The sequence below is a fragment of the Plectropomus leopardus genome, chromosome 17 (genome assembly GCF_008729295.1).
Source record: "Plectropomus leopardus isolate mb chromosome 17, YSFRI_Pleo_2.0, whole genome shotgun sequence".
In the NCBI taxonomy this organism is placed as follows: Eukaryota; Metazoa; Chordata; class Actinopteri; order Perciformes; family Serranidae; genus Plectropomus; species Plectropomus leopardus.
The window spans coordinates 26,261,207-26,285,692 of NC_056479.1; the positions used below are offsets into that span (position 1 = coordinate 26,261,207).

Consider the following 24,486-nt stretch of genomic DNA (forward strand, 5'->3'; position numbering starts at 1 on the left):
AATAAAAGTGTGTGCATGTAAAAAAAAAAAAAAAATTTTTTTTTGAGTGACTACAAACAACCAATAATATCCTTGTGTGGCATCATGGTGGCATTTGTAAAGAACATGGTGTGGAGCAGAGAATGAAAATGCTCCCATTGAGTCTTCATCTGAATACTTGATGTTAACCCTTTGAAACCTGGATCATTATTACTTTTAAATCAAACCATTGAACCCTGAGCATATTTTTTTCAAAGCATGGCAAGAAATGTCCCACAAATTGCCAAATTTAGAAAATTATTTTTGAAAAAGCTAGGGAAAATGTCTAGGGAAAAAACTATATTTAAAATGATCATAATTATATATATATATATATATATATTTCTATTTATAGAATTATTACAATGTTTTTAGTTCTTTTTTGTACTTTTACTTATTTTTCTTATAATTTTCAGAGGGGAGGATTTATTTAGTGCTCATTTTTAAGTAATTTTTATTTATTTATTTTACAAAAATCTCGCTTATTTCTGGGCCATTTCCTCTGAAGTTGCTCACTGCCGTTTTCCCATGTTTTTGAAAGATATTAAGCCAGTTTGCCTAGGTTTCAAAGGGTTAACTGTTGTTTCGTGGCTTTTTATTTATAGTTCAGCATCAGATTTCATACACTGATAGCACCATCACAACACTAGATGGATATATTATGCATGATCAAGATTGGTCTCCGTGTGGTTTTGTTGTAACCCTGATGTTTAAATAAATTTTTGAGGACTACATCAGTTGCGGTGCTCCAAAACTAAACCATAACCCCTTCACGCTCAACTGAACCCACCTCTTGATGAGCTCTTCATAATTATTCACTGATGAAGACAACAAACATGAAAGTTTCTTTAAATATTTAGGTAGACATAAACAGTGTCCACAAAATCTATGATCTTTAACGCCAGATTTCTACATTTTTGAGGCCTCGCTGAGACTAAAACCAGAGTCTTTCTGTGTGCTCCCACCTTTCATGTACCTGGGCCCTCAGCCTGATGATGTCACAGCACACTGCCTGCCATCGATGCTCCACTGGTCACTCGTCTGTCTCTCCCTGTCCTATCTCTGGGCGCAGGCCTTCTCTACATCAGCGATGGTCTTTGGTGCACCACAGGACAGAATCAGAGGGCCTCCCTTGTCCCGGATGACCACATCGTCCTCTATCCTGACGCCCAGGCCGCGGAAACGCTCCGGCACCTGGACATTGTCTTCGCATATGTACAAACCTGTGACAATAAAAGGAGAAATTTAGAAATGTATGAAAGCAGTTTCGGATTTTTCTAACATGATTTCACCCAGATTGATGATGATACGACCAAACAAAATCAAAACTGTAACACAGGGTCCCTTCAGATTAAGGTAAGCTAGACTGAAGTCTTTTAAAAGACATTTTTAATGCCACTCGAAATCTAAGTCAAGACCAATTTCAAGATAACCAAAAATGAAGGAGAATAAAAACAGAGCTTGAACTGACAGAAATGATTTAGGGTCAGGGACAATTTTACCCAAATGTTTAACATAAAGCATGACATTTTTGGTCAAGTTAAAAAGTCAGACGATCTATTTCAAATTCTGGGGAAAAAACAAAAAACTCTTCTTACATCCTGATCTGCGTGTAAATGTAAGAGGTGTGTAAATTATGTAAAAATGAGATATTATCTTTTTTTAGGTTTTACAATGCAACCATCTAACAAAATGATCCATACTCTTGAAAGATCGATTTTTAACATTTTAATGTCAATTAAGGCCTTATTTGTAGAATTAATTTAATGCCTTTTAAGACTCTTTAAGGATCTGCAGGAACCGTGGTAACAGCATATTCAAAAGGCTAATTAGCATATACCTGGTTCGATGGTGATGGCCATCCCTGGCTGTAGAGGCTGTGAGCGGGACAGCTCAGGAGTGTCGTGGACGTCCATGCCCAGGTAATGGCCAACGTGGTGGGGGCAGAACCGCCGTGCAGCCTGGGATGAGCATAAAAAAATGAAGTTTTCAGAAGTTGTATCAAAGTTTGCTGTCGTCTAGCAGCAGTCCCAGACCTTAAAGAGAACCTTTTACGCTCAGGCTAATGCTTGTATTTATATTTCCACCAGAATATGTTCACATTATAATGCTAAAAAAACCAAATGATTTCTCATACAGGTACATTTTGTCATGTCTGACTAAATACACCTGTATTTACCAGCTGTGTGAAAAAACTCTGTTTTACTGCCTGTCTCTTAAAGAATAATTTAACCATTACAAAAAAAGGCTTTTTTAATGTAATTCCTCCTCATTTTTCACAGTTTTGGAGAGCCTGGATTTCATTTGTGTTTAAGGCAAAAGACAAGGCGACAGGCTTTCGAGGGGCTCATTCAGCCCCAACAAAACGTAGAAAAATATTAATGGAAAATCAGAGCAAATCAGCAAATCAGAGGCGGCTTATTCTGTTAAAAACATTCGCTTTGGACATCGGCTTCTATTGTCTTCATTTGTTGCTTACACCAAGCTGCAGTGGACACATTTAAAAGACTTGGTTGGATCCGTTCTGCCATTTTAATCAGCGGGGTTTATATAAACATCACTGCTGAAAATAACCCTCACAGCCTGTTACACACTGTTTAGAGGACACATTTTGTTCAAACCCGCAACTGCAGCGAAACGATGCACACCGTTTTCAGATTGAACATGCTCCAGGACTTCTTTTGTGTTTTTATTTTCTTTTCTTTTTTTTTTTTTTTTTAAAAAGACCAGCTGAATAAATTTACAGCCAGCTTTGGTTTGGCCTTCTTGTTTTACTTCTCTGGAAAGAACCACAGCACAAAAGGAATACCTCATTATACAAAATTTACTGAACATATTGCATTTCATAGAGGCTGTAATTTGGTAATTTCATAATTTACATTGGCCAGAGGAGCTCACGGCTATTTCCTTACCGCAAAACCACTACTGAGGACACAAGTAAACTCCACCAAAAATGTTTAAATTCAAATGCCCAGCTTACATGGTAATGGCGATAATCTAATATTATGTCCCCTTCTGGTGCGGTTTACTGACGTTCAACAGGCAGGGCTAGATTTCAGTTTACTTTGGCAATGTAAAAATACAAAATTCTGTTTGCATGAGTCTGTAATCAGAATGCATGTTAATAACAGAGGGAAATATGATCTTGGGTGTCTTTATTAGAGACCCTTTATTGATCTTAACTTAACACTTTGAAACTTAAGCAAGTTGGCGTGATTTCTTTTAAAACATGGAAAGAAGGGACTAAGCAACAACAAACAACTGATCCGAAAATTTGCAAGCATTAGCAAACAGTAGAAGAAAATTACTTGAAAATGATATTTTTAAAAAAAGTTTAAAAAATGATTAAACATAAAAAAACAAGAAAATGACCAGGAACATGTACTTGAAAATTATGATAATTCTGTAACATAATTTTAAATATGTAATTGTGATCATTTTAAATGTAGTTTTCCCTAGCTTTTTTTTCCTTTTCCCCTATACAGTTTTTAAGTGAATGAGTGAACAGTACAAGAATATTATTTGAAAATTAGCAAAAATAAATAATTAAACTAATAATAATAACAAAATTTGAACGTCATAATAATAATTTAAAAAAGGCTTTTCTCTAGCTTTTTTCTTTTTTCCCTACACAGTCCCCTCCCTACTCTTTAAAGAGATTTTTCTAAATGTTCTAATTTCTTGCAATTTGAAGAACATTTCTTACCAAGTTGCTCACTGCCTTTCCCCCCATGTTTTTGAAGGATATCTGCTCAGTGTTCAAAGGTTTAAATACTTGTGAAAGACACCTGAAAGCAGCACAAGGAAAATGATGTCGTTCCAGGATTCAAAGGGAGCAGCTGAATATTTAAATGTGTAAAACAACTTTTAGTGAAAATAATTTGAAACTCATCTTGAGAAATTCTACCTGCAGCAACTTTGTTTTTCCAAATACCAGAGTGCTCCTCATGAGGGAAAAAAGCACCGAAATGTCCACCAGCCAGAATTCACTCTACGTCTGTTTCTCTCATTATTACCTTCAGTGCATCAGCATCAGTGGTGCTGGACTTGATGACGCCCAGCTGCCGGAGCTGTCGTCCCAACAGAGCCAGCATGGTGCTGTAGATGTGATCCAGACTGACACCCGGGGAGCACAGAGACAAACAGGAGCGCTGGACCTCCAGGACGGCTTCGTACAGCTCAGCCTGTGCAGGGCTGAACCTGGCAGGAGGGACGCAGAATCAGCAGACAGTTGGAGGAATTATTTACCTCCACACGATCATTTGTGGATTGAATTTGTGAGGAAAACTTGTTTTTCTCGCATGCCTCCACAGTGAATGAGGAATCCAAAAACAGAGAAAAGTCTTGATGAATTGTCGTCATATCACATGATTAAGTGAATGACTAATTTTTGTGGTCCATGCAAATTCTCAGCCTGTATAAATGATTCACTTATTTCTTGTCTTTTAAATACTTCTTATATTTAGCATTTATTGTAATTATTATACTTCGTTTTGTATAGATTACCATATTTTAAAATACGAGGAGCATCTTTTTTTTTTTATTGGATGCATTTTTGAATCTCTCTGTCTTTTAATACGTATTAAGATATAATTATATATGTGTTACACAACTGCTAAAAGATGTATTTGACAGTATGGAAAATCAAAATTTAAAAAATGATGTGATAAAAATGCACAAACACATTGTTCTTTACTAACATTATAATTCTTTAAGCAGCACAGCTTACTGCTAACTTACTTTCCATTCACTGGCCAAGTTCGAGTGATGTCACTGACGTACCCAAAGTATTCACAACCACCATCAAGCAGCACCATTTCACCATCCTGAGAGAAGAAAGTATCATCAGTCATTCAAGCTTTCAGTCAGTATTTTACTCACGTAACCACCAGAATACTTAATGCAGATGCACCTTATGTGACAGGACGGATCTGTTTGCACATTCAACACCTCCCGTACCTTGATAATCTGGTTGTTGTTTATGTAGTGCAGAGTATTGGCTCGGTTCCCTCCAGCAACAACAGGGGGATAGGCCAGGAAGTTGGCGCCATGGATCCGATTCTCAAAATCAAACTGGAATAATAACAGAACATTTTTGTTTTGTTTTGTTTTTTTAAAACACTTTGAAACCTGAGCAAATTGGCTAGATTTCTTTCAAAGACATGGGAGAAAGGCCACGAGCAGCTTAAGAAGAAATAATCCTCAAACTAGCAAGACATGAGTAAAAAAAATTTTAAAATACATTTAAGTTTTTTTCTAAATGATTTTCTAGATCATTGAATTTCTTGGCAGTTTGCAGCACATTTCATGCCATGTTGCTGATTGCCTTTTTTCCAATGTTTTTTGAAAAAGATCAAACCAATTTCTTTCTCAGGGTTTAAAATTTTAAGCCTAAACTTTAACTATGTATTAAAAACCCCATTATGGTATAATAATGTGTAATTTCTATGAAAACAGCGATATACTCTGTTTCTGTAATCCCTAAACTCTAAAAGCTGTTAGCTGTTAACAAATAACTGATACTTATTGTCTGTACATAAAAATATTATGTTGATAAACTGACATCATGATAAGACAATTAGTTATTGATTATATGCATTAACTATTGGAGATTCCATTATGATGAAGACAAAAAATATCTTACCTACACTTAACAGATGTTCAATAAATATATTAAGTACCTTAGCAAAGAGCACAGCTTCATCCACGTCTCCTTGGGACAGAGCCATCGTCCTCCTAAATGCCTGAAAGATAAGAATTTGAGTTAGAGTGACATCACTGTGCATCCATCTCAAAAGGCGTAAAGAGACACTGTGACATAACACAATAAATCCAATGCCGTTTTGATATTAGACTACAACAGGAAGTTTTTAAAACGATGGGAAAGGTGGATGGAGCATTTTACACCTGTGCATTCTTCATTTATTTAAAGTGATTTTTCTTTTTTAAATGATATTCAAACCCTAACATTCCCCTTAATATTTATGAAGTTCATTTTTCCCTTTTTAAAAATTGTTTTTCTAGGTTCATATCTGTACTTATTTGTACTTAATTGGTCCTTTTTGTCTTCTGTATTTTTCCACTTGAATGCACTTTTGTAGCATCTCCTGATGGATCTGTGATTACAGAAGGCTTGGAGAAATAAGCCTACTGAGCAGTAGGAGGACTATCTGTTTGGACCTTGTCATAACTCAATAAAAAGAGAATTGAAACACAAACAACTAAAAAAAAACCGTTGCCCTTGTTTCCAGAATTTAATGATAATCATAAGTTATTATGAAATCAGCTAAACACCAACCTGTGCTGTGATGTGACCTGCCTCCTGCATGAGCGCCACCTCTGCTGAGCTCTTGAGGGCCCGAAGAGAGTGTATGAGGGGCCTGACAGAGTGCGGCATCGGCCCCGCCTCCAACACGGGACCCACGTGAGCCTGGTGGAGGCGAGGGTGGGCTGGCTGAGAGCTGTCGTACCACAGCACATTACCTGACCGAGGATTGGAGCAGACAGATAATGGCAGCAGTGAAGTTAAAGTCCTAATCAGTTAGCAGTCAAATGTCAACCCCTAAATGAAAAGTTATTAGACATTAACCCTTTATTATATATAACAAACTGTGGCTCTCTCACCTTTAAGGCTCTTAAGCACAAGACCCAGTTCTTCTGTGCTATGAACTCTCTCTATGCCGGTCAGAGCAGCCGCCCCGTCCTTTCCTGACCGGGGCCCGTCCCACAGCTCTCTCCCAGGGTCTCTGCGGGGAACGAACAAGATGGCCTGGTCTGGTCGCCTTTTGCCATAAAGGACCAGGGCGCTGTCAGGCTCGAGGATGCCACTGAGGTAGAGAAAATCCTGAGGAACATTTAGCTCCAGGTTAATTAATGAAAACAATTCACAACAAATTAAAAACATAAGACTGCAAGGTAAAAGACATTCACATTTCCTTGTGTGTAAGTATGCTAGTACTAACATTCATGTTAATTTATTTGTTTTTTAAGATGACTTTTGGGGGCTTTTTGCCTCCATGTAATACAATAGTTTAAGTGTGAAAGGGGGAGAGAGAGGGGACGACATGCAGCAAAGGGCCAAGAAGCCAGAAACAAACCTGAAGCTGCTGCCGGAAGGATGCAGCCTTTGGACATGGGACGCCCGCCCCACCAACTGAGCCACTGGGTGCCCCTAAATATCCTAATGTTGTACAATATTTAATATATTTTAGATTAGTTTTTGGATTTATTTATATGTATTGAACAACAATTTATTATTATTTTTACATACATATTCATTGTTGTTATATATGATTATTATTTTAATTGTATTTATTATTATTCTCATTATTTATATATTAAATTATTTGGAGGAGGGGTTCATTTTAAATTATTTATTCCTATCAATATTATTTATTATATTTATTTATCATTAAATTATTTCTATTTTACTTTTTTTTTCTATTTACTCTTTTGTGTAAATTGTGTCTTAAAGTCACCTTGTACACTGTATGTACACTGTATATATGAACTAATGTGAGGGTGGGATCACAGGTGCATATGTAGGTGATCTGTATGGATGTATGTTGTTTATTCACTTTGTTAATTTTTTTAGTTTTATTTTCCTTCTTGTTTATAAATAATTTGTGTTCATATATACTTTTACTATCTTGTCATATATTATGATATGTACATGTAATTCTACTTGTCAGATGAAGTTTCCGTAAACATTATTTTTCTTAAAGTAACAATAAAAAGCACAATTGAAAAAAAAAACTGCATATAAAGAAAAACAGCTTGAGGGTAAACATGCACCTGGTTCTGGTGGAAGGGATAAGGGATGTCGTTGGTCATGTAGCGGGTCGGATGGGACAAAACGACGACCACATGGGTGCTGGAGGGGGTGGAGGGTCCCAGCCGGTCTGACTGGGCCTCGATAAGTGAGGCCAGCCGGTGTCTGCGGAGCTCGTACTCGGTCTGGCTGAGGCCTGGGGTCACCTCACCTGAGCAGCAGAGATCACACACACGGTGTTTCAGTGTTTCATCCTATTTCCTTCATGTATTTTTATTATTTCTTCATGTCACATGCAGTGAAGAGTGATGACTGAACTAAAATGTGTAAACCACAAGAGCCTTGAGTTGTCTGTGATCTACTACGGTTACTGTGTCACCAGAGTATGAATCCCAAAACCCTAAATACAGAGTTCCTACAGTTTAAGGCAAGTGGAATCTAAGCGTTTTTATGACTTTATTGATGCCAGACAGAATGAAACTTAAGACAAATTTTACAAAACACATGCAAGAAAAACAACCTACATCAATTACTTAGGGTTGGGGAGAATTTTCCCAAAATATTTATAGTATTGTATAGTTTTTTTGTGTCTTTAATCCTTTTAAAAAAGTAAATTGACATCTATTTTGTTGCGTTCAGATGCCTTTCACAAGCATTTAAACCTGGGAAACCTGGGAAAATCAGTTTGATATGTTCTGAAAACATGAGGAAAAGGCAAGGAGCAACTTGGCAAGAAATTCTGGAAAAATTGCAAAAGAAAAAAGTGAAGAAAGAAGAAAGTGACTTGAAAATTAGCTGAGGGGAGATTATTAGACATTCTCCAAAAAAAGGAAACTGTCCAGAAAACTGTTTGTTTTCTTATAAATACATATTAAAAGTAAAGTTACTGAAAAAAAAAAATCATTTTATCTTTCACACTTTCTTAGGGTAATTTTCTTGGTTCTTTTTGTAGTTTACTTTTAAATTTTTGCTTTTTAAATGTAATTTTCTTGTGATTTTTCACAGCTTTCTTGTTAATTTTTTGGGACTTCTCTTGTTAAGTAGCTCATTGTCTTTCTCTCACATTTAAAAAAAAAAAAATCAAGCCAATTAGCTCAGGTTTGAAGGGTTAATCTGAGAAGCACTCTCTAAATTTTAATTAATTAAGGATTTTACAATGCAAAATCAGAAAACATGATTCATAAAATCGTACATCCCAAGTCTTTGGCAAGTTTAAGACTTCTGAAATACTGATGTTAGACATTTTAATATGAATTACAGCCTTATTTTCAGATGAATGACTTTTTAAGGATCAAAGAAAACCCTTAAAATAAATGAAATCTGTAAATGCACTGCTCCAGCATTCATCGTGAGCAGTACTCACCATGTTTGAGGAGGTGTGGATGAGTGAAAGGGCTGGGCTGGCCCAGGTACCGAGGTGGAACCGTCTTTGGTTTTAAATCTCCGGGTTTCACAGAAATGTTTCTGCACGGGCACCAAATACATCCTACAGACAGAAACACAACACAGACAGCACAGATGGTTAAAAAAATAACAAAACATGTTTTACAAAGCAGAGCTTCACAACTGGATGATTTTAGCTTTATCTCAGATATGTCACCTGATAAGATATTACAGCATAGAAATGCCAAAGATGACAAGTTTATTTCTCCACATGAAGTCACCAGCAAATATGTGCTACCTTCGTGTGCTTCTAAGAAATATCATCTTTACGAGTTACAAGCACATGAGCAGCTCTCCAAAGTCGTTATTTCAGGTGGAAAGTTTTGATGATAATGATGTTTGCATGACGTTTCAGAGCAACAGAAACGGCAGAAAGCATGGAAACAGTGTCAACAATTGATGGTAAAAAATGTATATTTCTTTATTTTGTTCCTAGTAAATATAATTTACTTTTAGGTTTCCAGCAAAATAAAAATTAAATAAAAATTAAAATGAATAAATAAAAGTAGCTCCCTGTGGTTTAACAGAGTAAAAGTTCTTCCCATGTTGACACTTTCTTTACACTTTTTAAATTAATTAATTTAATCTGTGATCATTTAAATAAAACACAGATACAGATAATCTGCAAAATGCCAAATATCAGCCCCAATAATCATCCAGGCCGATAATCTGTCAACCCCTACCAAAGACCTATTCAAAAAAACAAATGACTTTGAGACAAGTGAACCGCAGGTGCAAAAATGTTAACAGGTTTTGGGACTCATTCCTGGGGTACTCCACTTTGGCATATTTAAAGAAAAAGTGTTTGCAATATAAAATAGGATAAACAGAATAAAAATACAGCCATTTATAGTTGAATACCCCTCCCCTGAGCCAAAATAATAACACATAAGTCTCTCCCGAGTGCTTAAAAAAATTGACATTTCTCCCCCTTTTCACACAACCCCCACCTCTCTCATAAATAATGAACAGTCCCTACATTTCTTGTAAATAAAGTGGAGAAACGGATAATATTTAGCTCTGAAATGTGTTGTTTGGAGTACAATGTGGCGAAAATATAAAATACACAAACAAAGTAAAAGTACGTTAGAATCGTACTAACGTTACAAACAAACGTATCTGGACTCACCTCGGCTCCAGCTTCTCCGCGGCAGCAGCCGGACAGCAGACCGGACCAAGCTGCTGGTCGAGGGCAACATTGTTGCTGCAGCTGGAGGACACCGACCAGTCACAGCATGTCGTCCCGCTGTGGACATGAGGGGACAGCCAGTTTAGTAAAGTGATCAACCAACGCTGTATATTTACGTAGACACGTGACAGTCTGTTGTTTACACTTACCGACGTTAAAATGATGTCATATAATAGTTAAATCTGTCTTTGGTTGACAGTTTTAGCCTCGCGAGCTCGATGCTCTCGTGTTAGCTAACTGTGTTCATTTCAAGAGCATGAGAACTTCGTGCCCTGCGTTTTGCCCGTCAGGCGGAGATGCCTGCCCATGATCACGCCCCTTTGCTACCATGGTCAGGGCCAAACGGTTCTTTGAAAAAATTTTAAAAAAATCATTTTTAACATTATATTATATTTTATTATAATTTAATGTAGCATTAGGCAGTTATGTATTGTACACACTAAACACACATTATCCATAACATAACTTATATATTCACACTAGTGTTAATTGTCTATTGCTGTGTGTGTCTGTGTGCGTGTGTGTGTATATATATATATATATATATATATATATATATATATATAATATATATATATGTGTATATTTCCTGGAAGCTCAAATTCAGGGAGCAAAACCCTCATGCCACAGTGGGATACGAATAAGATTTAAATACATTTGTTCCCTGAACACAGGCTATCAGGGATCGCTGTAGTTACGATAAGCCTACACTTCACAGCAAATTTCACTGATCAAATTGTTCTGTGAGGCTACAGGTTTATGCAAGCACTAGTATCAATAAATGTTTTATCAAAGTTTAATTATAATAGTATATTATTATTTATAGACGAGACATCCTAAAATCTGAGAAATGTCCTACAATCCTTAACACATCCAAAAATCTTTGAAATTTCCTAAAATCCGCAAAATATCCTAAAATCTTTGGAGCATGTATGGAGCTGCTGCAACTGACCCCTGGCCTCCAGTAATTATTGCAAAAGTGGCCCCCAAGCGAACATGTTGATTATGTGCAGCTTTAATGCTGCCTGACAGTCCGAACCCAGGAAGTTATAGCCGCGCTGCTGCGTCAGTCTGTCCGACAGCTCGCCTGAATGAAAACACAGGAGCGACGCCACCACCACTGACGCTCTGTTGTGGCGACAAAATCCCCCGAAACCGTCCTCTGCGGGTTCTCTTCACGGGTGTGATCGGCGTACATCATCGATCAGGTGCTCTAACATCGATCACTAACTGTAACAGCTGCAGTTCCGTAGTGTGTTTCGTTATTCACGGCCCGTATTGCAGCTAACATAGCTAACGACGTTATCATGCGTCAAACAGTTATCGCGTCACGGACGGATGCACATTTCCAGAAACTTCTGGTTTGCGACCATCACTGTTGCCTTCAATACCATTTTAGCACTTCCTCTTTATTGCTAAATCCTGATTTTTGAATGTTAAGTGATTAAAGTGAGGTTGAAGCGCGCACTCATTCAGCCTCTTCGCGTTAGCATGACTAGCTTATCGCTTGACGTTAACTGATGAGCACGTACGTAAACAAAGCCACACTTTACTAAGTTGTTCCCCGTTTTTCTCTCTGTTTTTTCCCAACACATGCAGCGCACGGTGTGTGCTGGACGTGACAGGGCAACATGGACCCAGCAAAAGTGACAGAATTAAAGGGCTTCGTGAACATGTGCGAGTCCAGTCCCGAGATCCTGCACCTTCCAGAGATGGGCTTCTTCCGGACCTGGCTGCAGGGGTCAGTCCACTTATAACTGTCTATCCAAACTGCAAATGCACTGTGCATGTGTTTATGCAAAATGGATTCATGGCGAATTTATTCTGTTATTATATTACACTAAAGTGCAGAATAGTTATGTAAAAGAGGTTACTGTCTGATTTATTCTCAGAAAAACAAACAAGCATTCCTCATAATGTGGAGTAAATGATGTAGTTAATTCTTTTTAAGTGATTACATTACAACACCACAGTACATAGATCATGTTTCAAACAGACTGCTGTTACCACGTGCTCAGTTCCGCCCACCTCCTAGTACAGACTATTACAAACCATGCCCCAAAGGGCGTGGGCGCGTGTAATGATGGTTTTAAACGGATTTTATTTTGCTTTTCGTCACCGTATCCCTCATACAGGGTTCATGCAGCTTAAGAAAAAGGGGATTTAACTCTTAAAGACTTTTTAATACCACTTGGAATTAAATTTATGACCGATTTAACAGAAGCCAGTATTGAATAAAAAATAAACCATTTACCAGCATAAATTACTCAAGGTTAGGGAATTTGATTTTATTTTTTAAATATTTATTGTAACATAAAAAAATGAAAAATGATTTTGAGCCTTTGCAATGCAATGTCATAAAAAATCCCATCTCCAATGTCTTAAGACTTTAAAGCCATTTGAAAGATTGATTAAGGGAATTTAATGCGAATTAAGGTCATACTTTACCACTGATGGATGATTTTTAAGGACCCGCGAGAACCATCATGACCATATCCAAAACACAACTTCCAAAACACCGGAAAAGCTGAAACACACACAAATTAATGAAATCAGCCCACATAAGTTAAACATAAACATAAAGCTTATAAATACACCACCATTTACATGAATAAAATAAGCGTAACTGATGTTTACGTTAGCGGTGTACGTCAGCAGCTAGCATTAGCATGAACGCTGCTACAGCGATACACTTAAATTTTCACGGATTTATCGCAACGTTAGTTAAAACCACACACCCAGAAACAAAGAAAACACGTTTAAACATACCGCACCTTGTTCCCATGCCAGCCGGTGCTGATTTCATCAAGAAACACGTAGAAACTTCAGTGCAAACAGTCATTTCGGTGTTTCCCTCCATTTTTCCTCAGACGTTCGTGCCGTAATAATGTTTCCGCTTAGATGGCTTCAAAATAAAAGCGCCGAAATGATGAAACAGGAAAAATTGGATTAAAAAGTTAATGTTTGTGTGTGAAAAGCTTAATGTGGTTTATTTTTCCTGCCATCAAGTGAACTACAAACTTAAATAGAGTAGAGCTGAAACAATTAGCCAGTTTTAATTAAAGAGAACAATACCTAACCAGTTGATTAGCAGTAAATCGGAGTAATTTACTGACCAGTTTCTCCTGTTATAATATGTTGTGACCATATTTAGGATCTGTTGATTAGACAAAAGATTTTAAAACATTACTACATATTCTGGAAAACTATTGGTTGTTAATTTATAGACCTAATAAAAGAAAGGCATACTAAATACGAATAAATCTAAAGGCCTTAGTAATCTCCAAAAGGGAAATTCAGATGTATAGAGATAGAGATTGAGGAAACATATATAATTGAGATTGGTGAAAAGGCAACAAGGAAAGGGGACTAAACCTTGACCCTGTCACAGTATCGTTGTATTGTAATATTGATGCATGTATTTTCTGTGATATTAAGTACATTTATTGGGATATTTTATCAAGAAAATGTTCATAGACGAAATAACCACATAGAAATATCTGTTTTGGCCTACTCAGCAAACAAAATGCCTGAAAAATAAGGGTTCTGTTGTTTCCTCGCTGAATTGTTCTCCATAATTTTATCCTGCAGCATGGGTGCAACTATTCCTCCACCACCACCCAAGAAAAAAGAGTCGTGCCAGGTGACACATTCAGATTATCATTATGCCAGTTATTGAAAACTTCTGATGTTTTTTTTTTCCACACTTGTCTCATCATGATGTAAACAAAGTTCTCTCTGACTTGTAGGGTGGCTGTCCCTGCGGTCCTCCTCCTACATCAGCTCCACCTCCCGAACCAGAGCCTCCCGTACTCTCCGAGAGCGAGGAGAGTGATATAGGTACGCAACATTTACGTAACCCTTTGCGATCTGAGCAAATTGGCCTGGTTTCTTTTAAAAACACGGAAAGAGGACAAAAATTGCCCCAAAATAAGTAAGAAATTATTAAAACGTTACATGAAAATCATCTGAAAATAAGTAACAAAAAAGAAAGTAAAGAAAAAGAGTGAGGGGGGGGATAATAAAAAAAAGAAAATGTATTCCATAATTTTGCAGCATAGCTAACAAAAGCTATTCTCTTACTGTGCTTTTCAAAATAAGGATATTGTTCGTGTGTCCCAACAAGAGCTCGTGTAAATGTTGGATCTTTTTCAGAAATTGACACAGAGGGAGTGATCGAACCTGACGCCGATGAACCGCAGGAGATGGGAGAGTATGAAAACATTGAGGTAAAATATTGATTATCATGCAAACATTTACTTAAATAAAAAAAACTCGCGCTGTGGAATATAACTAAGCTGGTGCTATCGTTCCCTCAGGTCACAGAGGAGATGATGGACCAGGCCAGTGAGAAGAAGATGGCGGCTATTGACGCTCTGGGAGAAGGTGGGTTGGTACTCCGTTCACAGACTGAGCCGTGCGTGCAGTTTCTGTATTGATTAGGAAAAAAGGCACTCCAAATTAAATATATTTATGATCTTGTTTTCTCTTGCAGGAGATCTGCAGAAAGCTCTGGATCTTTTTACTGAAGCCATCAAGCTGAACCCCTGCGTAGCCATCATGTACGCCAAGAGGGCGAGGTGAGTCCTCAAAACAACAGATATTTAAGGGCTGTCTTTTTGTCCACTCCTGTTAAGAATGGTCATGATCAGTTGTCCTCTTTGTGTTAGCGTCTTTATCCAGATGAAGAAACCCAACGCAGCCATAAGAGACTGCGACAGAGCCATCAGCATCAACCCAGACTCTGCACAGCCGTACAAGTGGAGGGGAAAAGCTCACAGGTACGTTTCCATTTTACAGCTTTACGCTAATCTGCACTCTGAGGCGCAAACAGATGATTTTAGACGACCTGAACTGAAATCTTGACTGTGCTGAAGGACCAGATTCTCACAATGTGACAGCCACAACACACGTACAAGCCAGCCAATGAGAGTCCAGCATGAAACGAAACCATTCACATGATGAGCACCTTTTTTAAAGAGATTTTCAACATGTTTTTGGTGATATCACAGTCTGACAAAGATTTCAAATGAGATTTTGTTAGGCTGATCTCACAGCACGAAATTTGATGAACCTGCGAGCTCGCTGTTAGTTTAAAGGGTGTTATATGACGTATGTTTGAGGACGGGTGAACTGAGTCCTCAATTGTCAGTGAATTCATGCAATTTTTCTGCCATCTGATGAGACTACATTTTGTTGACTGCCGTGTGTGTGTGTGCGTGTGTGTGTGTGTGTGTGTGTGTGTGTGTGTGTGTGTGTGTGTGTGTGTGTGTGTGTGTGTGTGTGTGTGTGTGTGTTTGTGTGTGCTGTGCTGTGCTGCAGGCTGCTGGGACACTGGGAGGAGGCAGCCAGGGATCTGGCCACAGCCTGCAAACTGGACTATGACGAGGACGCCAGTGCGTTACTGAAGGAGGTTCAGCCTAAGGTATACCGTCAGCGAACAGAGGAAATTTAAAACACTGTTCTGCTGTTAAAATCTGTTTGTAGCGACTGTAATTCAGATGTTATGTTAATGCACGCACGCTCAGAATCTGGTGTGATCCGTTTCAGTGTTCACATGATCCTGATGCAGATAAAGTCTGATCAGAGAGGAGCTACAGAGGCCCCTGAAGGCAGACTCAGAAAGCTGATGCTCCCAGCTGTGAGTTTGCAGTTTGTTATTCTCATCTTTTTATCCCTTTTTTGCTTTTCAGGCCAACAAAATCATGGAGCACAGACGCAAATACGAGCGCAAGAGAGAAGAGAAGGCAGTGAGGGAGAAACAAGACCGGATAAAGAAAGCCAGAGAGGAGCATGCGCGGGCTCAGAGGGTGAGTTACTGTGACCGTCTCTGTTTGACTGAAGGCCTCTACACACCAGGACTGTGTGTGTGTGTGTGTGTGTGTGTGTGTGTGTGTGTGTGTGTGTGTGTGTGTGTGTGTGTGTGTGTGTGTGTTTAATTTTACATGTCAACATATTTTTTTCAAACTGCTGAACGGGAATACTAAGCAGCGAAAATGGACGATTATTTATTTTTATTTTTTAAGGAATGAGGTTGATTTGACAGCTTTTGCAGTTTAAATTCACGCAGCACATTCATTCTTTTTTAAAAAAAATAATTTTTCATTTTCAGATTTAAGAAAAAAAATAACAATACAAAACCATTCCCTTCTCCTCTATTACAGATTGAACTTGCCAACCATGTCAGCAAAGTCAAATCAACAAAATTAAATAAATCATAAAAAAAATTAACACCAGAGACATAACTTAGATAAATATGCACAAGGCAAACTATGACAGTTATGGGAGTGAGTCTACATCAAGTCTGATTCAGATTCACATTATCTTCAATAGAGGATTTTTTTTCACAGTTTTTACATATATTAACACTCAGAACAGCAAAGACGGGATATAAACACACAAGAGTATCACAATAAACACAGCACAAGTCTCTCACAGAGTGCCCAGGCTGTTTAAAGCAGTAATGGCTGAGTGCTTTTCTGTATCTGCAGCCTGAACATCAGAAAAAAACCTACTGAAAGCAGTGATGAACTCACCTCAGTCTTCTGTCTCAACAGGAGGAGGAAGCTCGGCAGTTTGGAGGAGGATTCTTCCCAGGTAGGAGAAGGAAAAACAAGCCGCCTCATTGCATGATGGGATCAGAGGAAGAGTCCACATGTTACTTATAGGAAATGCAAACAAAAAGAAAATACCCAGTGGAAAATAACTACTACTCATTTACACACTTTGTTATCCATCAGCTTCATAGTTTTGCACAATGGATGATTGTTAGTCTCAAGTCTTTATGAGTTACAGGTTAATATTAATTTTAAGTTTTTTATTTAGTTTCATTTGAGCATCATACTCACAGCTCCATGCAGCAGCGTGTCTCTCCGTGCTGTTGGGATTCATCATTAATTCATCGGACAGATGTGACGGCAGCTGTAAGTGCAGGTAACGTTGCTGCTGCAGCTGATGAGTCGGCGTTTTTCTGCAGGACCCGCTGGATTCCCAGGCGGAGCCCCTCCTGGCATACCTGGTCTCGTGACCTCCTGAAGGATCCAGAGGTGCTCAACGCATTGAAGGTGACTCAGACACATCCCACCACATTCACTGCCACGTCCCATTACTTATGTCATTCAGATCTTAACCCTTTAAAATCTGGACCCACATCAGTTTTCTTATAGGGCGTTCAGACGCCTTTTACAAGCTATATGACCTTTTAAAAACTGAGAAAATTGGTTGATTTCTTTTGAAAACATGGGGAAAAAGGCAAGAAATGTCCCCAAAATCCAAAACATTTTACCTAAAAATTGTAATAAAAATAGTGGAAGAGCACTTGAAATAATCCAGCAAGACAAAATGTCAAGAAAACTATATAATTATAATTATTTTATAGTAAATTTATGTTACAGAAAAAAATTATACAATATATTTAAAAAAAACTTTTTTTTTTTTAGTTTGCAGCACTTTTTTATTTTTTTTTTTTAGTTATTTATTGGTAACTTTCTTTTTTAATTTAATTTTAGTTTTTCTTTTTTAATTTTCTTAATTTTTTTTTTAAAATAATTATTTGGTCCTGTCTACACACAACAGCCAGTGTGCTCTCACAGACACTTATATGTTTATGATTTTATCTAATAATTTAAATTTTTGTTTTAAACTGTTTTTAAATGGCCTTTTTATGCTCTATTGCTTTGCTGGCCTGTTTTTTTATGGCAAAACACTTTGTGTTACATTTCTTATATTAAAGGTGCTGTATAAATAGAGTTTATTATTATTATTGTGGGGATTTGATCCATTGGGATTGATAAAAATAACTGATTTATCAATAACACAGTACGATATGGAGCTGAGGAGAGAAACGGAGCCGTAGACTTTTACACTCATTAGAACTTATAAATGTACTTTTCGTTTCAGTCTTTAAAACGGATTTTGAAATGCACCATGTGAATAAAAAATAACCCTGTTTGCACTTCTTATTAATCTCCAGGACCCCGAGGTGATGGTTGCCTTCCAAGATGTGGCACAAAACCCGGCCAACATCGCCAAGTACCAGAACAACCCCAAAATCATGGCCCTGGTCACCAAGCTGAGTACCAAATTTGGAGCTTCACCACAGCCGTAGAGAGGAGAGGACCAAAGACGAGCGGAGAGTGGATACGTGGTGAAACAATCTGGAGAGCCACAACGCTTTTCAACAATTATTCCACTGTGTGCAGATCAAACGGGGAGCGGGTTATTTGGTGTCGTGTAGAGAACGTGGGGCAACTTTTTAAATGTACTTAGAACTTAGCAGCGTCCCGACTAAGCCACCCGATGGTTAGGAGTCAGGCGTGACAACTTCGCCTGACTCGTCTCAGCTGGGACTTTACTAAACCGCAGGTTGACATTTCTTAACCTGTATCTGGAAAAGCTAAACTGGGAGCTCCTGCATTAAGACGCCAGCGCAAAAATATTTTTACAGCCATTTAATACGTGGTGTGATGGTTTAGCTTCCGGTCTTTTCTTTCTCCGAACAGAGCCGAACTCTCACTCACAACTGTCAGCGCTTTTTGTTATCAGATCGGTTATTAAAAATGCAAAAAAAGAAATCACTGATCTTGATGTCTGACCCTGTTGAAAAAAAAATCACAATAATAAAACTTATGTTGCTGCAAAACAGGTTTGACATTCATTTCTAGTTCAATTATGTTACTTTTACACCACATCCTTTACAAACTAGACTGATTTTACAGAATGACGGCTCACAAAAACAACTTTTTACTGCTGTTTCTCATCTTTTTAACCAAGAAAACTTATTCAGATTGTTTTATTTTTAAGTACATAAACATCCAATTCAAACCTCTGGCTCTCTGACATGTTAGATTTTCAAGTTTTACAACCAAAACATTGCTGGGTGGAGCGGTTGTTGTCCTGAATTATCTAAAAGCAACACTTTGATAGCAGAACCGTATATGTGGGTTTGTAGTAAAGTCCAGGTGGGAAAAGGGGAAAGCTTCCTGAGGCCCAGCTGCTAGCGGAGGCCCGTGGAGGTCAGCAACAATCATGTTCGTCTGAATTTTTGGCAATGGTGACCATGTTTTATCTTTAACCAAATATTTATCATTACTTAATAAAAAATAAAAAAATGGTACAATTATGAGTAATTATTAGTCTTAGTACAATATCTGTTTCATAATGAAAACCTAGTTGGCTAAAAAGTGGACTAGTTTTTTTGTTTTTTTTGTTGTATACAACCATTGCAAAAAAATAAAAACAAAAATTGTAGGTGGTCATGAAGCAGATTTGGGCAGGCAAATTTGTTTCTGTTGGCAGTCCTGGTCAAATCCATAGTAAATTGGTGTATTTAGTATAAATTGATAGTATTGTTGTACTAGTTTCTTCATACCTTTATCAAGAAAAGCTTCCAAATATGACATTATCATCTGTGCAAATTTCCCATTATGCACAAATGTCATTTAAGTATCTGACTTTGATTGGACAAAATAAGCAATTTAATGCCACCACCATGGGAAAATGATAAATGTTTTTCAATATTTATGAACATTAAAGACTAATCTGCCAATCACTTTTTGATTTAATCATTATTAGGGCTGAAAACCAACATATTTTTTCATTATTTATTTTTCTGCCAATTTTTCACCTCGATTGTTTTGTTTATTAAAAAGTAAAATCAGCTTGTGATTTCATGCAGGCTGAGGCGAGTCGCCACATTACTTCCTTTGTCTGGCTGTTACATACTCCGCATGTACCAGCGCGTCCTGCAGGTGCTGCAGGATAAATGAAGCCCAGAGGGAGAGTGGGTCACCAGGCCACTTAATCCGCACAGAGCATCTGTCTTTCAACCGCAGGATTACTGACCTGAATCACTGCGTCACAGCTGATCTCAACGAGCAAATGCCGCTCACTGACGACGCCTTTTTGTTCAACAAAATGGAATTTGACTGTTAGTTTCCCTCAGTCACTTGGATACAAATGAGCGAGAAAAATAACGTCCAATAAAAAGAATACTTATTTTACCCTTAATCCAAGTCGTGAATGCTCGTTCGTAAACAACCAAAGTAAATGATGACCCATGTAATTTTCAGCAGCCGACATTTCCAATTCACAGACACACTGAACTGTCAGAAATGACTACCAGCTTCAGTGAAACAAGATTAGTTTTGTGACAACATTTTTTTGTTTATTTGTGTACTTACAACATACGAAAACAAAGACACGGGCGTAAAATAACTCTGCTTACAAGCAGGGAGAACGGGAAACGCTAAGGGTGATGCTTGTAGTAGCCAAGAAAAAAGGTCAGCAATAATACAGCTAGTGTCCGTATCTAAAAACACAACCGAGAGAGAAAGACAGAGAGAAAGAGAGAGAGAGCGAGGACATACTGTCAATATAGATGTTCATTTCAAGGAAAGCCCACAATTTCCCCAATATCTGGCTAAAAGAATGAGCTGCAGCTAAACTGAGATTTCTAAATCTTTTTTTAAAATTGCAGTTGTTGACTATTTCTGACATAAATATTCTTCAAATCTCTACATTTGTCTTTAAAGTGAGTTTTAAGGCTACAGATGTATCCCATAGTGTCAGATACTATTTTGTTAAAAGTCCATAATTACGGAATTTGACAGATTCAGATTCTTCATATTCCTTTGTTTAACAGTTCCCGTGGTTACTTTTCTATCAAATATCGTTATCTTATGGCACGAAAATGTAATTTACTGGATTATTCTGTGTCTGGACACAAAAAAAGAGACTCTGAAAAGTACTGCTTTCATAAACATCTTATTTGGGTCAAGAATGATCCCTCTATAAACTGATGTTCACACATTTAATTTGATTATTTGCACTTTAATTTTTTAACGTAATACTTACACTGTGAGGTTTTGATTTATTAGCAACTAAATGTACTGATGTTTTGATTGTTTTTCACTATTCATATGTTTTCTGGGTTCTCATTTAGGTCTGTAGAGGTTTTTTACCACATCCTCACATGTACTTTTTACGTACTTTGTATTATGTGAAACAAATAAACTAAACTAATGCACTGTTATAATAATCCACAGACATTTCTGCAAAGTCACAATTCTGCTCTGTACTTTCAAGAGTTACTTTCAAAAGTTAAACTTGAATCTACAGGTACTGATACTCACTTCTGAAACTCCCACTCCCTGTTGTCCAGAGGGCACACCTGTCGGGTTTTCAGCCAGCGGGAAATACAGTGGAAATGAAAAGCATGCTGCGGGAGAGAATATATGAGAATAAAGGCACTGTTTAACTTGACACAAAATGTGAAAGCTTAATTGTGCTAAAAACCTAAAAGTTTAAATCATTTGTTGGTAATTCTCATTTGTACTTATACCAGTTTGTGCGCAACAGCAATGTATATATAGGGGATAAATGAGCCAATATGTAATGTAAAATGTATTAAATGTACTTTCATCATAGATTAAGACTGTATATACTTGAGAACAATTCAAATTTGTCCATGTTTATACAGCACAGGGAAATTATTAAAGTGAAATCCACTACTAAATTTTTTGTAATTGGCCAACAATTGTGACTAAAAGAATAACGCAGACGTAATCAACCTGATCAGTGACACATGTTGGAGACCAGTATGGAAACTCACATTGCAGACACCCCAGGCTACAGTGCACTCTTCAGAGGTTGCAGAGGCTTGGTTGGCCTGGCACTCTATACCTGATGAGGGAGGGAGAAAAGTGTCAACAATGCTGTATCAAAAACAGGCTGAATGTCATTTAGAGCCTAACAACTTGTTGCTGACTCTCACAGCTGCTGCCCATAACCAAGTCATTCAATATTCACAGTTCAGTGTGTATCACAGTCTAAAGCTGTGTGAAAGTGAACTCACAGAGATCCATGATGTGGTTCCTACAGATAGCACAGTTATCCACCACGATGTCCCAGGCCCACAGCGCCACAGCATTCCACTGGTGGGAAATCACAATCACGAAAATGATCAGATCAACACATTCACAGCAAGTTATTTACTAACGTGGATATACAGAGATTTGATCATAGCTTCACAGTACATTAAATTTTATATACTTTTTTTTTTTTACATTATGGAAATACTGAGTGAACGACAGTACAGTGACCTGATGAACATCTTTATTAATGCCAAAAAAAAATATATTGCTCAAGATTTTACTTGGGTGTTTATAAATAAAGTTAGAAACTTTCTCTGACTAAAGCATATTTTATTGTTTGTTTTACATGTTTGAATTTACTATCTATCTACTGCTGTAAAATAAGAGTTGCAATTTTGCATTTGAGACACAGTCCTCCCAAAACCAATAAATGATAAGCGCTGTCAGTGTAACATAACTCCTCCTTATCTAAGCTCAAATCTGACTACTTTTAAGTCAAAGCTGAAAACATTTCTTTTTTACACGTGCTAAAGACTACAAACTTATTTTAAACTTTATTATAAATCATTTTTTTATATTATTATATTATATTTTTTTAAATCTTTTTTTAATCACTGCAACTTTTGTCTGCAGTCAAATTTTTAGTGATTTTTATCTACTTTTTTAATCATTTTGTGAATGAATTTACCTTTTATATCTTTTCTCTTTTATCGTAAATCTTTTATGTTTTTATATTTTATTCCTCTGTAAAGCACTTTGAATTGCCCTGTTGTATGAAATGTGCTATACAAATAAAGTTGCCTTTCCTTGCCTATCTGTGTCATAACATTGTGTAATAGTCATATACTGTAGCTGTAATTCATAGATAATTAACTAACAATAATTAATTGAACCTTATTCCTTGAAAGCCGGGTTCACAAAAATGTTTTAATACGTTGAATAAATTGGTGCCGTTAGCGATTAATTCGTTAGAAAGTTAGCACAAAGTACAACGGTACCTTGTTGTACGTCGAGCATATAACATTGGTCCCATTTTTAATCACTGAATATCTAACAACATTATGTTTTGCCTCTTTGAATTGGTTGTCATTCTCCGGAAATGCGGTTTAGCTAAGCTAACTTAGCTCACAGAGTTAAGAGCTTTGTTGTTTGACGTAATTTCAGGTTTAATGTTAACGTTGAAATGACTTTTCTGTTTTGTGAATTACACCTTAATAATGGTTAATGATCTCAATTGTATAACTATAGGTTCTATTTATTGATATTTGCTATTCCCATAAAGAGAAGTGCAAATTCATGCCCTGTTTGAGGCAGGCTAACGGCTAACTAGCTACTATCTTAGCTACAGGGAGTTAGCGCTAGAATGCTAACGGCAGGTGTGCTAGCTCGTTAGCAGCAGTGAGATGTGTTTACGGTTATTTGTGGCTGCTGGCAGGTTATACATTTTAGGAACAACATAAAACCAACTTTCCGTCTACAACCATACCTTTTTTACTTCAAACCGCTTCTTGCTAGCGCCACTGTTTGTGCCGCTCGGCGTATCTACATCCATAGCTGCTGCCATCTTGAAAGGAGAAGTTAGGCGTGATGACGAAGTTACCCGGAAAAAAACACAGCGATTTCCGTCAGTGTCTTAAACGGTTTTAAAGTTAACCCCGAGATTGTAGTCCCCTTTTCACAATGTAAACACTCTCTGTAGTATTATCGTGGTATCATTTGCTATTAATATGATATTCAGAGTGCATTAAAAGTAAAAAAGAAAAATTCAGGTTCCACCGAGATTTGAACTCGGATCGCTGGATTCAGAGTCCAGAGTGCTAACCATTACACCATGGAACCACTCACATAAACACGGCCAATTTTTGCAATATATAGTTATCATAGGCTTCTGATAATACGTCTCATGCTTGCACGAAAACAAGCAGTTCACCCTCTGTGTGCATATTAGTACATATTAGTTTATTTAGGGACTATTTCTTATTTATGAGAGACAGGAGGATGGTGCAAAAAGGGGAAGGCATGTCAAATGATTTTTGCATTTATTTAAATGCCGGTTTTTAAAAGATACACGCCTCTGAAGGTATGTTTTCTTCAAATAATTGTGATTTTTTTAAACTTAAAAATCAAAATCATACCATTTATCATAGCCAGAAACTGTAAAAACTGAAATTATCGCTGGATTTTTCAAATTT

At 37.3% G+C, this 24,486-nt stretch overlaps 3 protein-coding genes and 1 non-coding gene across 4 annotated transcripts; 1 reads left to right on the plus strand and 3 right to left on the minus strand.

The window, feature by feature from the left end:
* Nucleotides 1–441: 441 nt before the first annotated feature.
* On the minus strand, nt 442–10,663 carry xpnpep3 (X-prolyl aminopeptidase 3, mitochondrial). The gene is made up of 12 exons (XM_042505086.1): nt 10,571–10,663; nt 10,362–10,478; nt 9,153–9,275; nt 7,813–8,000; nt 6,643–6,862; nt 6,317–6,501; nt 5,700–5,762; nt 4,978–5,091; nt 4,759–4,844; nt 4,035–4,218; nt 1,859–1,979; nt 442–1,241 (listed from the first exon to the last, which is right to left on the minus strand). Exons 2-12 carry the CDS (start codon nt 10,429–10,431, stop codon nt 1,075–1,077), a joined length of 1,521 nt encoding a protein of 506 aa, XP_042361020.1. The 5' UTR covers nt 10,432–10,478; nt 10,571–10,663; the 3' UTR covers nt 442–1,074.
* Nucleotides 10,664–12,031: 1,368 nt separating this feature from the next.
* Nucleotides 12,032–19,044, plus strand: st13 (ST13 Hsp70 interacting protein). The gene is given in 13 exon segments (XM_042504142.1): nt 12,032–12,162; nt 14,013–14,064; nt 14,171–14,261; nt 14,577–14,650; nt 14,741–14,807; nt 14,917–15,001; nt 15,092–15,202; nt 15,744–15,846; nt 16,115–16,231; nt 16,979–17,018; nt 17,398–17,442; nt 17,445–17,485; nt 18,394–19,044. Coding segments are annotated over 13 exon segments (1,071 nt in total). The 5' UTR covers nt 12,032–12,052; the 3' UTR covers nt 18,529–19,044.
* A 1,516-nt stretch (nt 19,045–20,560) lies between these two features.
* Nucleotides 20,561–23,887, minus strand: rbx1 (ring-box 1, E3 ubiquitin protein ligase). Its single transcript, XM_042505426.1, has 5 exons — nt 23,781–23,887; nt 22,276–22,354; nt 22,033–22,103; nt 21,554–21,639; nt 20,561–20,730 (listed from the first exon to the last, which is right to left on the minus strand). Exons 1-5 carry the CDS (start codon nt 23,856–23,858, stop codon nt 20,718–20,720), a joined length of 327 nt encoding a protein of 108 aa, XP_042361360.1. The 5' UTR covers nt 23,859–23,887; the 3' UTR covers nt 20,561–20,717.
* A 174-nt stretch (nt 23,888–24,061) lies between these two features.
* trnaq-cug lies at nt 24,062–24,133 on the minus strand. The gene has a single exon. It is a non-coding gene; the product is annotated as a tRNA-Gln (tRNA).
* Nucleotides 24,134–24,486: the final 353 nt, after the last annotated feature.

Coding starts and splice junctions, on each gene's coding strand:
- xpnpep3 (XM_042505086.1), bottom strand. CDS start 10,431: ATGTTGCCCTCGACCAGCAGCTTGGTCCGGTCTGCTGTCCGGCTGCTG. Junction 6,863..7,812: donor ATCCCTTCCACCAGAACCAG/GTGCATGTTTAC, acceptor AATGTTCCTCAG/GATTTTCTCTACCTCAGTGG. Junction 1,980..4,034: donor CTGATGCTGATGCACTGAAG/GTAATAATGAGA, acceptor TGCTCATCCCAG/GCTGCACGGCGGTTCTGCCC.
- rbx1 (XM_042505426.1), bottom strand. CDS start 23,858: ATGGCAGCAGCTATGGATGTAGATACGCCGAGCGGCACAAACAGTGGC. Junction 22,104..22,275: donor GAACCACATCATGGATCTCT/GTGAGTTCACTT, acceptor CTCCCTCATCAG/GTATAGAGTGCCAGGCCAAC. Junction 21,640..22,032: donor TAGCCTGGGGTGTCTGCAAT/GTGAGTTTCCAT, acceptor TCTCTCCCGCAG/CATGCTTTTCATTTCCACTG.